The 12,553-nt window shown below is 38.8% G+C and overlaps 1 protein-coding gene across 7 annotated transcripts in view; it reads right to left on the reverse strand.

The window, feature by feature from the left end:
• DNAI7 (dynein axonemal intermediate chain 7) overlaps positions 1-12,553 on the reverse strand; it is a 23,024-nt gene continuing 10,471 nt past the window's right edge. For 6 of the 7 annotated variants that reach the window (XM_071816009.1, XM_065848941.2, XM_071816020.1 and 3 more), the window contains 9 exons: positions 10,506-10,609; positions 8,834-9,113; positions 7,186-7,291; positions 4,653-4,837; positions 3,546-3,690; positions 2,521-2,735; positions 1,638-1,805; positions 1,259-1,372; positions 1-345 (listed from right to left, as the gene is read on the reverse strand). In XM_071816009.1, the coding sequence (XP_071672110.1) occupies positions 70-345; positions 1,259-1,372; positions 1,638-1,805; positions 2,521-2,735; positions 3,546-3,690; positions 4,653-4,837; positions 7,186-7,291; positions 8,834-9,113; positions 10,506-10,609 (1,593 nt within the window). In that variant the 3' untranslated portion in view covers positions 1-69. The remainder of the gene's footprint in view (positions 346-1,258; positions 1,373-1,637; positions 1,806-2,520; positions 2,736-3,545; positions 3,691-4,652; positions 4,838-7,185; positions 7,292-8,833; positions 9,114-10,505; positions 10,610-12,553) is intronic. The other variant, XM_071816006.1, reaches the window with a different exon arrangement.

The raw sequence follows: 12,553 nt of genomic DNA on the forward strand, positions 1-12,553 counted from the left end.
TTCAGCACTTGAAATGTAACTTTATTGAATGCCTTTGATAATAAAGTTTTAAAGGAAAGCATGCAGTGTTTAAGAGTATGTTAAAACCCTTGTAGCAAGTAGTAGCTGATACACAACATCAATAAACAAGAAGTTAGCTGTTTCTACTTTATCAATTGCTTCTTGGCTGGCAAAGTCCTTAAGCATATGGAGGAGTGTGGAATGAAATTCTGAATCTTCTTCTAGCTCTTCTGAAAAAGCTTCACTAGTTTCAGTGATCTTGAGCTTTTGTGCTTTTTGACCATTAAACAGGTAAAGAGACCAGTCATTGTCACTGACAGAATCTGCTTTTAGGTGCTCACTTACCTGTTGCAGAAAAGAATGGTGATGTAAGGTGAAGCTCATGACACTGACAGAAGATAAATTCTAGTATGAAATTCTAAATTCTATGATAATCAGAAACAAAACAAAGTCCTGTTTTGAACTCTCAACACAACATTGGCTCTCTGTGCCTAAGAGACTGTGTACCAGGTACTGTACCAACACTAAAATCTTCCTTCCCGTTTGCCTCTGTAAAATGCAAGGTTTGATCACTCCAGCTTTCTTGCTGCTCCTGATTCACATGGAGAGAGAGTAGCTAAGTGCAACAGGTGTAATTTGTCCTGGGACTAAGTGTTAGACTATATCTTTGTATGTCATGTGCAATTAACTCAAAAGGGTGGGAGAGCATCTCAAGACATGTTCTGTATCTACAACCCCAAATTGGGAGTATTTTTCTCTCTACCCAGGAGCAGCTTTAGCCACATATGCTTTGGTTCACAGACAGAACCAAATCAATGCTGAAGTTGCTTGTTCCCTCCTTCATAGTAGGAAACAAATGGACTGTCGTATGGACAAAAGAAATTCCCAGATATTAATTATGAAACTTGCTATTCAGAGGACCCCTACAGTAGGATACTTAAAGAAAACTGGCATCATCCCAGCTTTGGCTAAAGGTTTGATAGCTGACCTGTCTGTTACCCATCCTTGCACATTAGTGTCCCATCACAGACCTCACAAATGCATGAGCAGAGAAGCTGGCTCTGAACTCTTACTGACACACACTGAACAATAAGTAGTCAACCCTAAATCCTAAAACTGCTGCACTAAAAGCATAGGTAGGGGTTGAAGACAATGTTTGAGATGACCACAACTTGTAGAAGTTAATTGTTTCTGTGTCTTTAACTGTGCCAGAGTTCTGTGCTGGGTTCTTGTAGAAGTTTAGTCTAAATCCACAAACCTTGAACACTACTTGCTCTTGACCCGCTTCTAGATTCCATTTGCTCCAGGCAAAAGCAAAAGCAGATGCAACCAGTGCCATCTGTTGATAGGCCCTAACTTCTGCTAGGGGAGCCTGTAATGTAAAAGTGCATGTTAAAAAAAAAAATTAAAAAAAAAAAAATTAAAATTCAGTATAGTTCCTTGTGATACACAAGCGTAAGACAAAGTTTGCTTTAACCAACATCCTCTGGTTAAGTTGGCAGCACACTTGTGTACATGCCACCTGATTCTGCACAACAGGTCTTCACACAAGAAAATGATACTCAAGTGAAAAACAGGTGGAGGAAGAATAAAAACCAAACAAACCCACACACACAACAGGAAAAACATCCACTCACCTTCTGGCTCACAGAGACATACTTGTGAGAATACTCTCCTGGGAAAATATTCACACCAGCTTTTTTCAGAAGTGCTCTTAGGTCAACTGGACTTATCCATTTTCCTGTGATGTGGGAAAGCACATTCTTCTTTTCCACCACTACTGAAGACAACATACACTGATTACCCTGTTGTACAAACCAGTGACAGCAACTTACTAGTCACGAAAGCTATTTTCTGCTTTAGGCATCAAATATTAATACCTTTGCTCCTCTGGATATTGCATACGTTATCCACAATGTTGGGCTGTAAACATTCATTCACATATCTTAAAGCAAGACAGTTTTCTGTAGGCTTTCAGAAATGACACTGCTCTACTGGCCCATGCTTGTGCTTATACCAACTCTTTTAAAATCATGTCTGTTACTGATTTATCCAGCAATGACCATATGGATAATCATGCGTAATTTGAACCTTTAGAAGGAACAAGTAGCAGTAGTCATAGGCTGCTTGAAATGCTTTTATTTCTCTTGGTATAGCCAGGGGGAGAGAGAAACAATTTGTGAGTCTCTAGCTGGTGCAAGTCTTGAATTCAGCAAGGCAGTGTCAATACCAAAGCACTTACTGGAACTTTGCAGAACAATCATACAGATGCTTTCTTCTGACCAGACCACAGAAAATAACTCTAATTAAATCATCAGTACTGTTCCCTACAATGCTCGGAAAGGAAGAGATCCTCCCTCATTTTCACTGGTGCAGAGTGAGACAAATTGCTCTTGTGGAAGCATCACAAGCTCTTAATAAAGGATACTGTAAAATTCTATATATATAATTATTTTCTTAAATATGCAAATGTTTTATTAAACAAACAAACAAACAAACCACCAAAAATATTTACAGTACCTTAATGTGTATCCGAATTGTCGCAAAGACTGCAGCAACTACAAGTATTGCTTCATCCACACCAGTAGGTCGCAATTCCCATGCCTGATAGGGCATATTGAGATGAGCATCCTGGAGAAGTGCTACTGTATAAAAGGCACTCATCGCAAAGGTGACAGTCCTTTCTTGGGTTTCATGCGTTATATTGCTGATGCCATCAGTTCTCCACTGTTGGCCTTTACAAAAGGGATGCAAAAATACTACGATGTATATGTAAAGCTTCTGCTTGTGATATATGCTGGGGAAGAATTAGTTAGTAAAGACATCCTAGGTTAAGCAATATTCACAGTTAAGATAAAATATTAGGCATAAAAATAAAGATAATTCATTAAAAGCAAAAATTTCCCTCATTTTAATTGTCTTTAAGTACAAGATTGGGCTAATTTTGACAGAAAAGCTTCTCAATCTCAAAAGAAACATAAATACTAATGTAACTCATGTCTTACTTGCTACATAGCATCCACAAGCTCATTTTCAAGAGTAACTTCAAATATCAAACTTTTAATTAAAACAGTTTAACGAAAGTAAAGTCAGGTATCTTGTAATTATCTAATTATAATATCACATTTGGTTTCTTATATTTAATTTTCATATTTTAACTTAATACTACTACATGTAGGTAGGTGCTAATTTGGTTCAAAATGGACTTCACCTGGCTTTACACTAGCAAAATCTGATTTGTGTAATACAGGTGTACCCATTCAATGGCATGTATTGTTTTTCCATTCACAACAAAAAGCTACAGTAAAAAGCCTAAACAAGCAATCTACTATTAGATATGATGCAGAAGCAAAATAGGACCAACCCCCCCAAAAAAAACCCGAAAACAAATTGCTAAATCCTAAATCAATTAACACTGAAGTCCCCAAATTATTTCTGGGCTCTGAATTGTGTCTTATCTTTACAGCTTGATTCTGGAAACAAACTCGGGTATAAATTCCATTATTCAAACTTAAAATGAAATTCTGTCCTAAGTAAGTTAATACCTGCAGGATCCCACCGGGCTATCACAGGATCTTCGAAATACATCACACTGTCAGAAAGCCCGAGGGTTATCTTTATCAGTGGCTGTGCAGCATCTTCAGCCTCTTCTGGAGGATATGGATATGCCTCCAATCCAACATCAAGTAACTTTGGTAAGATGGGACAAGTACAGATAACATTTTTATTAGAAAATGTAGTAGCCTACTTTTTTTTTCGTTGTTTTCAAGTCCACCTAATCACCTCCAGAGTTTGCTGACACTCTGTTTAAAATTTATTAGTGTTAATGGTTTGCTAGTACTGCACGTTTCCTTGAAGACAGCAGAAGGGTGGCTACCAACAGGCCTCTGCACCTTGCATGTGCTGTTGATGGCACCCTGAAGGCAGCACCACACAGCAGGCAGAGATTTTTTTAATAGATCCACTGTCTCCAAAACAACCAAGTGCACCTAAGAGGCAAAAGCACTTTGTCCACACAGTGTCAAAGGGAGCGAAAGAGGTCACACACAACTGGTAATGTAGGTCTGTGTTTTTGGCTGGGAATGGAGATCCCATGCCTCTTGATTTGCCCACAGTCCACTTCCTTTGTATAGGAATTCCACTTATTAAAGGTTTTTAGCTTCACAGCAAAAAATGTGATGTAGGTTAGTGCTGCAGCAGGCTCCACTAGTGGGAAAACTACAACATGTTGGCTATAGTCCTCAAATACCCTGCAGAGCCTGGAACTGAATTGGTAGTAATTCTGCTACCATCCTTCTTTAAGTGTTCCTTTCACACACAAAAAACTAAGTACTTCTCTCTTTGCTTTTCCTTTGACCAAGAGCATTTTCCAGCACAAAAATCTGTGCCAGTCACACTGAGGAGCACTGACGGAGCATACACCTCTCTACCCGCAGGCTGATCTCTTCCCTCTAGATGCTCCAAAAATTGGCCAAGCACAACTGAACGATTAGAACAAGGACAAGAATGATTAGAAAACTTCATTTTCTAGTTTGCTGCCTAAGAAATCATGTCCACAGCTTCTGTACAGTGGTGACACGCATCTCAAGAACAGCTCTTTAAGGATGAGAGGGAAGAGGACTGCATGGGGTGGAAGCTGCCGCCTCACTCACCTCCACCATGCTCCAGTCATTGATTTGTTTGACCTGGGGTGGAAGCCGCAGCACATCAATGTGGTACACACCACCCACAGGTACAAACTGTTGCAAATCAACAATGTTTTCATCAGTTATTGTCTCTTCTTTTCCATTTGTCCCTTCTTTTTCATTTGTCTCTTCCCATAGCAGTGGATCCTGAACTAAAAAAATGTAGGCAAACAACCTGAGTTAACTTGGTGCTTAAATTAAGATACTGAGATTTCCCATTTCTGTTATTTTTCACTTTTGCACAAAAAAAGCGCTTGAAGTGCTTCACACTCTGCAGCATTTCAGCACCATCTACTGGTGTTCTCTAAAACTTTTCACAATTAATTGAAATGTGGGGAAAGTAGACAGCTGCACAACAAAAAGCACTTCTTGTTTTGATACTGAGCTTTTTAACAGATTAATCTCTGCTCTAAATTTGTAGTCAATTCAAAATGCTTTATACAGGAAAAAGGTTTTACTGACAATATGAATCACTTCATCAATCACAGAAAAATTTCACAAGTACAAAATACAGTAGATTCTGGCCAGACTTAATAAGATTGTATTGGTATGAAAATAAATGAGGCAAATAAAAAGACATGATGTTCTACAGGTCATGTGCTGAAGGTGAAAGACAGAAGACGAAGAGTAAGAGGGATTTAACGTGAAATAATTTTCAGATAACAAAGATAATTCCTATTTTTCCACACATAGTTACGTATATATTGCATATAAGCATGCATTTAAGTTTTAATTAATTGAAAAATGTCATTAGAAGGCATCAATACCACAGACAAAAATGTCCAGAAATGTTTTCTTAAAAAACAAAAACAAAACAATAAAATAAAATAAAATAAAATAAAACAAAACAAACAAACAAACAAACCCCACAAGACCACATAAAACATTGCACTGGATATTACAGAAGGAGAACAGAAGTTACCACTGGTGGAGATAAAGAAAAAGTGTTCAATACTGTAAAAACAGCCACCATGTTACGATATTTGCTTTTAGAGAATGAGATAATCTCAAAAAATGACAAATATCTATATAAACGGTCTTCAATTTTTTTGAAAAACAAGTGGAAACAGTGTTAATTTTATAACGACAGATTTAGTTGCAGTGTGCAGAAGTTTTATTCTACTCTATTCACACAACACCATAATGTCCTTTTGCAGTTATTCCAATCAGTACATTTACAGGAAGTAAAAACTATTTTACTACCAGCCACAGTGGTAGGTTGCACTTTTCAACTGGCTTTTTAAATATAACACAAAAATACTTAAGTATCTTCTAAGCCAAACTATTTGTTCTCTCAAGCTAAATTAACTTCTTAAGGCTGGTACAATGAAGTTAAATTTAGAGAACTGCAGTAGTTCTTGCTCTTTTCCCTGTTGTTGCATTCCTGATTTTTCCCTCTCGTTCACCTGGCTGCCTGTTTTTACTGCATTTGTGGTAACTGAGTGTCCTTTCAAACTCTACTCTGAAGAGTGGTTGAATGGTTTTGCAAATCATTAGCATGCCGGTAAAAGCGTAGTTCCATAAGCCTTCTCTCCTTATTAAAGCAGATAAGCTTGAAGACATTCAAGTATAACTAGTCCACTTCTGTGAACATACATTTCACCTAACACTATGGCAGGGATTTTCAAAGTCTTACCGAAATGAAATAGCAAATTCCTCCAAATGAGCCCAAGTTCTTTATATTCTCTTGAAAATCACCTTTTCTGGGCTGTCTTCAGGGTCTAGTCTGACTGCTGCTTGCTTGGACTGTGCTCAGCAGTTTTGTGGGGTGGAGATTTTTGGGTTTTGTGGGTTGGGGTTTTGTTTGTTTGTTTGTTCATTTTTTGTTTGTTTTTACAACAAGGAAAAAGCTGTCCAGTTTAGCTAAACTACGTTGAATAGGGTGCAGTTGTTCTATTTAAGACAGGACTACAAGAAAACTCACTCATCAAACCAAAGGACACCAAAACAGAGAAGAAATTTGAAACTTACGTGGGACAGATGAACAGTTTTAGTTCCTAGAATTAGGCCCTCTGTTAGCAAAGTGTATCTGCATGTGTCTCATTTAAAGCACACACTTAAGTAATACTCAGCAACAGCTACACAACAAGAGTGCCTACTGTTATATGCATTTGAATCATTTTTTCCTGAGGAAGTCAATTCTCACCAGACAGCCTGGCAGATTCATAAAGATTCTCCGTCTCACCCATAAACATACATAAACATACGCGTAAAAATACACAAGTGTACATAAACATAATAAACATCTACATTAACAGAAACATAAATAAATTGAAATAAGCGTGGGGACAAAATCCATTTTCCTACCTGTCCTTTTTTCCTACCTGCATTTAACAATCATTAACAGAAATGTCAAAAAACCTCAAGTCTTATCAAAACATTAATATTTTATAAACTATGTTCCATTCACAGAGATCTGTATCACAATGTTTCCATATTTAAAATAAAATATTTAGAATAAGTACTTTTGCAATGCTGCACATAAAAACTAACCAAATACCTTGTGATGGTATGTCCAAGGTTTCTGATTTCCTCCTGATTTCCTCCTCTGTTGTCTCATTTATACCAGCTGGGCTATCACTGTTTTCTTTGAATGAGATAGCAGACTATATGAAAAGCAAAAGACATTTTTCCATTAGTCAGAGACAGACACAATAAAGAAGAGGGCAGCACCTCCAAGGAGAAAGAGTACAGTCCCATTCCTCCAGCAACATCTGCACCAATCTTGCTAGAGGGTCAAGGTTTTAGGAAACATCATTTCTACCTAGCTAGCAAAAATAGTTTTGGTTAAAGACACATAAACACAAAATAACTACTTCTTCTCCACAGCAAATTCCATCTCAAGCTCTGCAAGTACCATACAAGCACTTAACCTTCTTAGCAGTGTATGCACTCAAAAATTACGTTTATGCTGACTTCACAGCTAGAAGTGTGACACAAAGAAAATTTAAGCCGACGCTGAATCCAAAGCCGTACTGAAACTCTGCCAGAACCCCCACTTGCAGTGATAGCCTGTGCCTTGCCCATGATATTTGTTCCCTTTCTCATCACCTTCTCTCTTTCCAAAACACTACCCTTGATTTACAGCCAAATTTCCAACCCAGATACTAATTCCTTCAGGTCCCAGCAGACTGCACAGCACAGACAAACTGCAGCTCGGTGTACGAGTCATCCATCTCCTGTGCCCTGTGCTGTGCCTGCCAGTGCACAGGAAGAACATTCGTCTCCGGAAACAGGACAGAAGGTGAGGGGAACAAAGTGTTTATGCACATAAATGTGGGAGAACTCAAGGCAGAGCCAAACAGGAGGAGAGAATGCAGCAGCTGAAAGACGAGGACTCTTCAGAGGGAACAGGAAAATTCACAAAACTGGATAAGGAGAGTAAGACCTAGGAAAGAAAAAGGGAAGGAATGAAGTGAGGAGCTTGAGGAAAGTCTGAAAAATGGAGGTGAAAACTGCCAAAAGATGAGATTTGTCATACACAAAAGAAAAAATGAAAAAAAAAAAAGAGGCGGCGGGGAATTTCAGGCACTGATTCACTACAAAGGTGTCGGGGACTGAAAAGGAAAAAGGCAAAGATTGTTGCTTCAAATGTATTAAGGCGGCATAAAAAGATGGTGTTTTACAGTTATTTGTGGAGAAATTTCAGATAGAGAACCTGAGCCCCTCATCTGCAGGTCACAGATGTTGCCAAACTCTGAATCCGATTCTGCACACTGCTCATCTTCCTCATATTGGATTCCTGCAGTGATTCTAGGGAGTTGCCGATTTCTCAGGAGCAGAATCCATTCATCTGGACATTTGTCACAGATTTATGGGAATATCTTACAACAACATCAGACATTCGCCATGGCTTGTTCTTCCTCTTAAACTGCCAATCAAATGCCAACTCATGCATGCCAGCTGCACAGCAACTATCACACCCTGGCCAAACTTCCCTTTCTACCTTCTGTACCACAATCTGTGGTCATCCATCTTTCCGTTCCCTTGAGAACATCTATGACACACTATTAACACAAGTTGCCTTCTTGTATAAAACATTTAAGAACTTGGCTCTCTCAGGACACGTTTAGAAGCTGCTACACTGCGACTGGGCCCTGAGTAACTACAGCAATGTGGAACATCCTTTGGTGAGGTTTCTTACCTACCTTTCTCCTATCAGAACACGTTTCTCCTTCAGCAGGCATGTTGGGCTGCTCTTTGGCTTTCTTTTTCTCTTCTTCTGGTTCCTCGACATTGTTTTTTGAATGCTGAGTTAACTCTTGGCTATCTAAGACTTCCAATTTGGGCACACTCTGACACTGCAGCCAAAGTGGAGATACATGATCATAGTGAGTATGCAATATGCGAACAGCAACACTGTTCACAGCCAGTGACTTTGACAGATCAAATCCATGCTTTGCATCATAAAACACATGATTTTTGAACCTGTAAACAACAGTTGAAAAAATAACATTCCTTAGTAAGACTTGCAGCACTTATTTTATATTTCTTCACAAGCATTCAAATCAAAAAGTCACCTAAATTCTCTTTTGTTGCATGGCACAGACTAGGAAACAGAGTGGGACGTCAAAATATCCCTCCTGTCCTGTACTGACAGCTGTCTGTAAGCTCCTCCAGGAAAGCTGTAACTGCCTTAAGGGGATCGGGAGCTACAAAAATAACAGTCCTGATAGGATGACAATGAGGCAGAACCAGACAACAGTTCTTCTACACAGTACATTCCTGGTAAAAAAGACTAATTACATGGGCAAATCTTACATATGTGAAGTCACCGGCTGCCTGTGTTACATCAGTCTCAGCATCTTCCACACAAAACCCAAAGCAATACACAGATGTAAACGTAATTTTGATAATCAACAGTATTACACAGCCACTGATCCTTGTGACAGTGCAGGAAACAGGCTAAGAGCAGCACACCAACTTGCATCAAATCAGGTATCTGATTTGTGAACTTGCATTCTTTTATCAGATACAGAAGTTTCTTGATCAATGCAGTTCCTGCTCAGCCCAAACCAGAACAATTCATATAATACTTATTTCTGGATAAGATCAGCTGGTCACAAGTTCTAAAAATCTTCTATGAAAGCATCATTTACTTTTTAAATCTTGGTTGAAAATTGTAAGTGCATCTCTAAGCTGACCAAAAGGCTTTAACACCAACCCAAATGGCTCTTCCTGCAGGTCAGTCTGACACTGCTCAGGACCCAGCCTTCTACTGATCTTTGCAAAGCCCACAGCAACAGGTCCAAGGCAAAGTCTTTTTACCTATTTATTCCTCATATTCATAGAATAGGAGAAGGAAGTCTGCTCATAAATCTTGTTTTGAAAAATATATCAGTAAAATGGTAATCTAATTAAAAACCCCTTAGATTCAGAACCAACACTGGAGGATATTTCCACCTCAGGCTCTAGATTCTTCTGTGTAACAGAGAACTGAGCCCAAAGCATCATTCACCACTTTGCAAGCAACTGTAACAGCTTAGAAACTATTTAATGTGTATCAGCAAGAAACATTGCTTTCCTTTAAAAATTGCTCTGGCAGCAACAGAGTTCTACAGTAGTATTTTAAGAAACAAATTAGATATATATATTTATATGTATATACATATGTAAACCACTTCAATTTCTTTAACAACACTCTGATGTAACCAGTACCTTCCTTAGAAACAGGGTGGTATGAATCCATCACTTGGGAGTCTGTAGAATAAATGCTATTCAACATGAAAGAGATTACAAGAAACGGGTCCTTGGTGTTTACTTGACTTGGGTAGACAAGGCCAGGCCTCATGCCAAACTAAGAATTTCAGTATGCTGTACCTTACTTTCTTCTTCAGATTGGCCCAAATACATAAAGTAACATTTTTATCCTTTATGACTGCCTGCATATTTCCGGAGTCAGCATCTTCGTGCATATTACCTGACTACAAAGGAAAAAGCAGATTCAATCATGCTTTCTTCTTATTGATATAACTTTGATTTACTTACATTTACACTTGAATAAATTAAAAAAATAGACATATGGGAATAAAAAAGCAAGCTCAGATACGTAGTATTTATATGCTAAAACATTACAGTCATAAACTCTAATCTCTTTGTTAAAATTTGAACTATGCTCTTTTTCTTCCTCTGACTTCATCAATTCTGTCAGTCAAATACTGACAGACATGGAACCTTACATTATCCCCTTCAGTGGTACTGCCTGTATCTCCCTTCATCATTGCCTTCAAAAATACTTCTCAGGACAAGCAAAAAAACCCAAACAAACAAACAAAAACAACAACAACAACAACAATTTAATGAGCAACAATGCACTTCTATCCCGCGGTCACTGAAAGAATTGTTTTATATTTTTGTCAATATGAAACTGGTGAAATTATAATTACATTAGGAGAGTTTAATCCTAAACTCAGTAAAGACAATAAAGAATTTAACTTTTCTTAACTTGCAGAGGGTTTTGATTATGAACATACAACCAGTTCACAGCCTGGAACAGCTGGAGGACTGGGCGGAGAAGAACCTAATGAAGTTCAACAAGTGTAGGGTCCCGCACCTGGGGAGGAATAACCCCAGGCACCAGTACAGGTTAAGGGCTGAACTGCTGGAAAGCAGCTCTACAGAGAACCTGGGAGTCCTGGTGGACAACCATGACCATGGGCCAGCAATGTGCCCTTGTGGTCAAGAAGGCCAATGGTGTTCTGAGGTGCATTAGGAAGAGCATGGCCAGCAGGTCAAGGGAGGTTATCGTGCCCCTCTACTCTGCCCTGGTGAGGCCCCATGTGGAGTACTGGGTCCAGTTCTGGGCTCCCCAGCTCACAAAGGACAAGGAACTACTGGAGGGAGTCAGCGGCAGGCTATGAAGATGATTAGGGATCTGGATCATCCTTCTTATGAGGAAAGACTGAGAGAGGTGGGTCTGTTCAGCCCGGAGGAGAGAAAGCTGAGAGGAGACCTTAGAAATATCTCAAGGGTAGATGTCAAGAGGATGGGACCAGACTCTTTTCAGTGGTGCCCAATGACAGGATCAGGGGGAACAGACACAGGCTGAAGCATAGGAGGTTCCACCTGAATATGAGTAAAAACTTCTCTATTTTGAGGGTTCCAGAGCACTGGAACAGGCTGCCCAGAGAGGTTGTGGAGTCTCCTTCTCTGGAGACATTCCAAACCCACCTGGACACATTCCTGTGCCATCTGCTCTAGGGGTTGGACTGGATGACCTCCAGAGGTCCCTTCCAACCCTTGCCATTCTGTGATTTCCTTTACTCTTTTCCCTTTCTTTTTTCCCTTCTAGCAATATTATTTTGGTACACATACTTACTATATGATTAGTATACATAAAACAGCAAACAAGATCACTACCTATACATGCACCCCAGAAAATGGATTCCCAAGCACATTTTCATTTTCGTGTTTAAATACTCTTTACTCTTCCAACATCTTAGTTTGAAAAATACTATAGTCATATGAACTTGTATTAAAAAATGTGTACAAGCTAACCTTATGACCTGCTTTTCACATTTGCAACCTTTTGTACAGTCAACTAGCTTTAATTTAAATCACTAAGACAAAGTAGGAAACAAATTTCATCCAGTGTTCCTTGTATTCAACATGTCCAAATCTCACAAAGTTTCACAATAATTTAATCTTAAATGACTTAATGATAGGAATTTCCACTCTAAAGCTAATATTTTCAAGGATTTTGAAGAATTACAAGTCTGGTATCTATTATGCACATTATGTGGAAACCCAAATGCTAAACCTGGAAGCTCAAATACTGTGACAATTTAACAACAAACAAAAACAACCACCACAGCAAGAAACTTGTAGTTAAGCTTATGTGCACTGTGCATATTACCATTTCAAAGCAG

The sequence above is a fragment of the Patagioenas fasciata genome, chromosome 1 (assembly GCF_037038585.1).
Source record: "Patagioenas fasciata isolate bPatFas1 chromosome 1, bPatFas1.hap1, whole genome shotgun sequence".
Classification (NCBI taxonomy): domain Eukaryota; kingdom Metazoa; phylum Chordata; class Aves; order Columbiformes; family Columbidae; genus Patagioenas; species Patagioenas fasciata.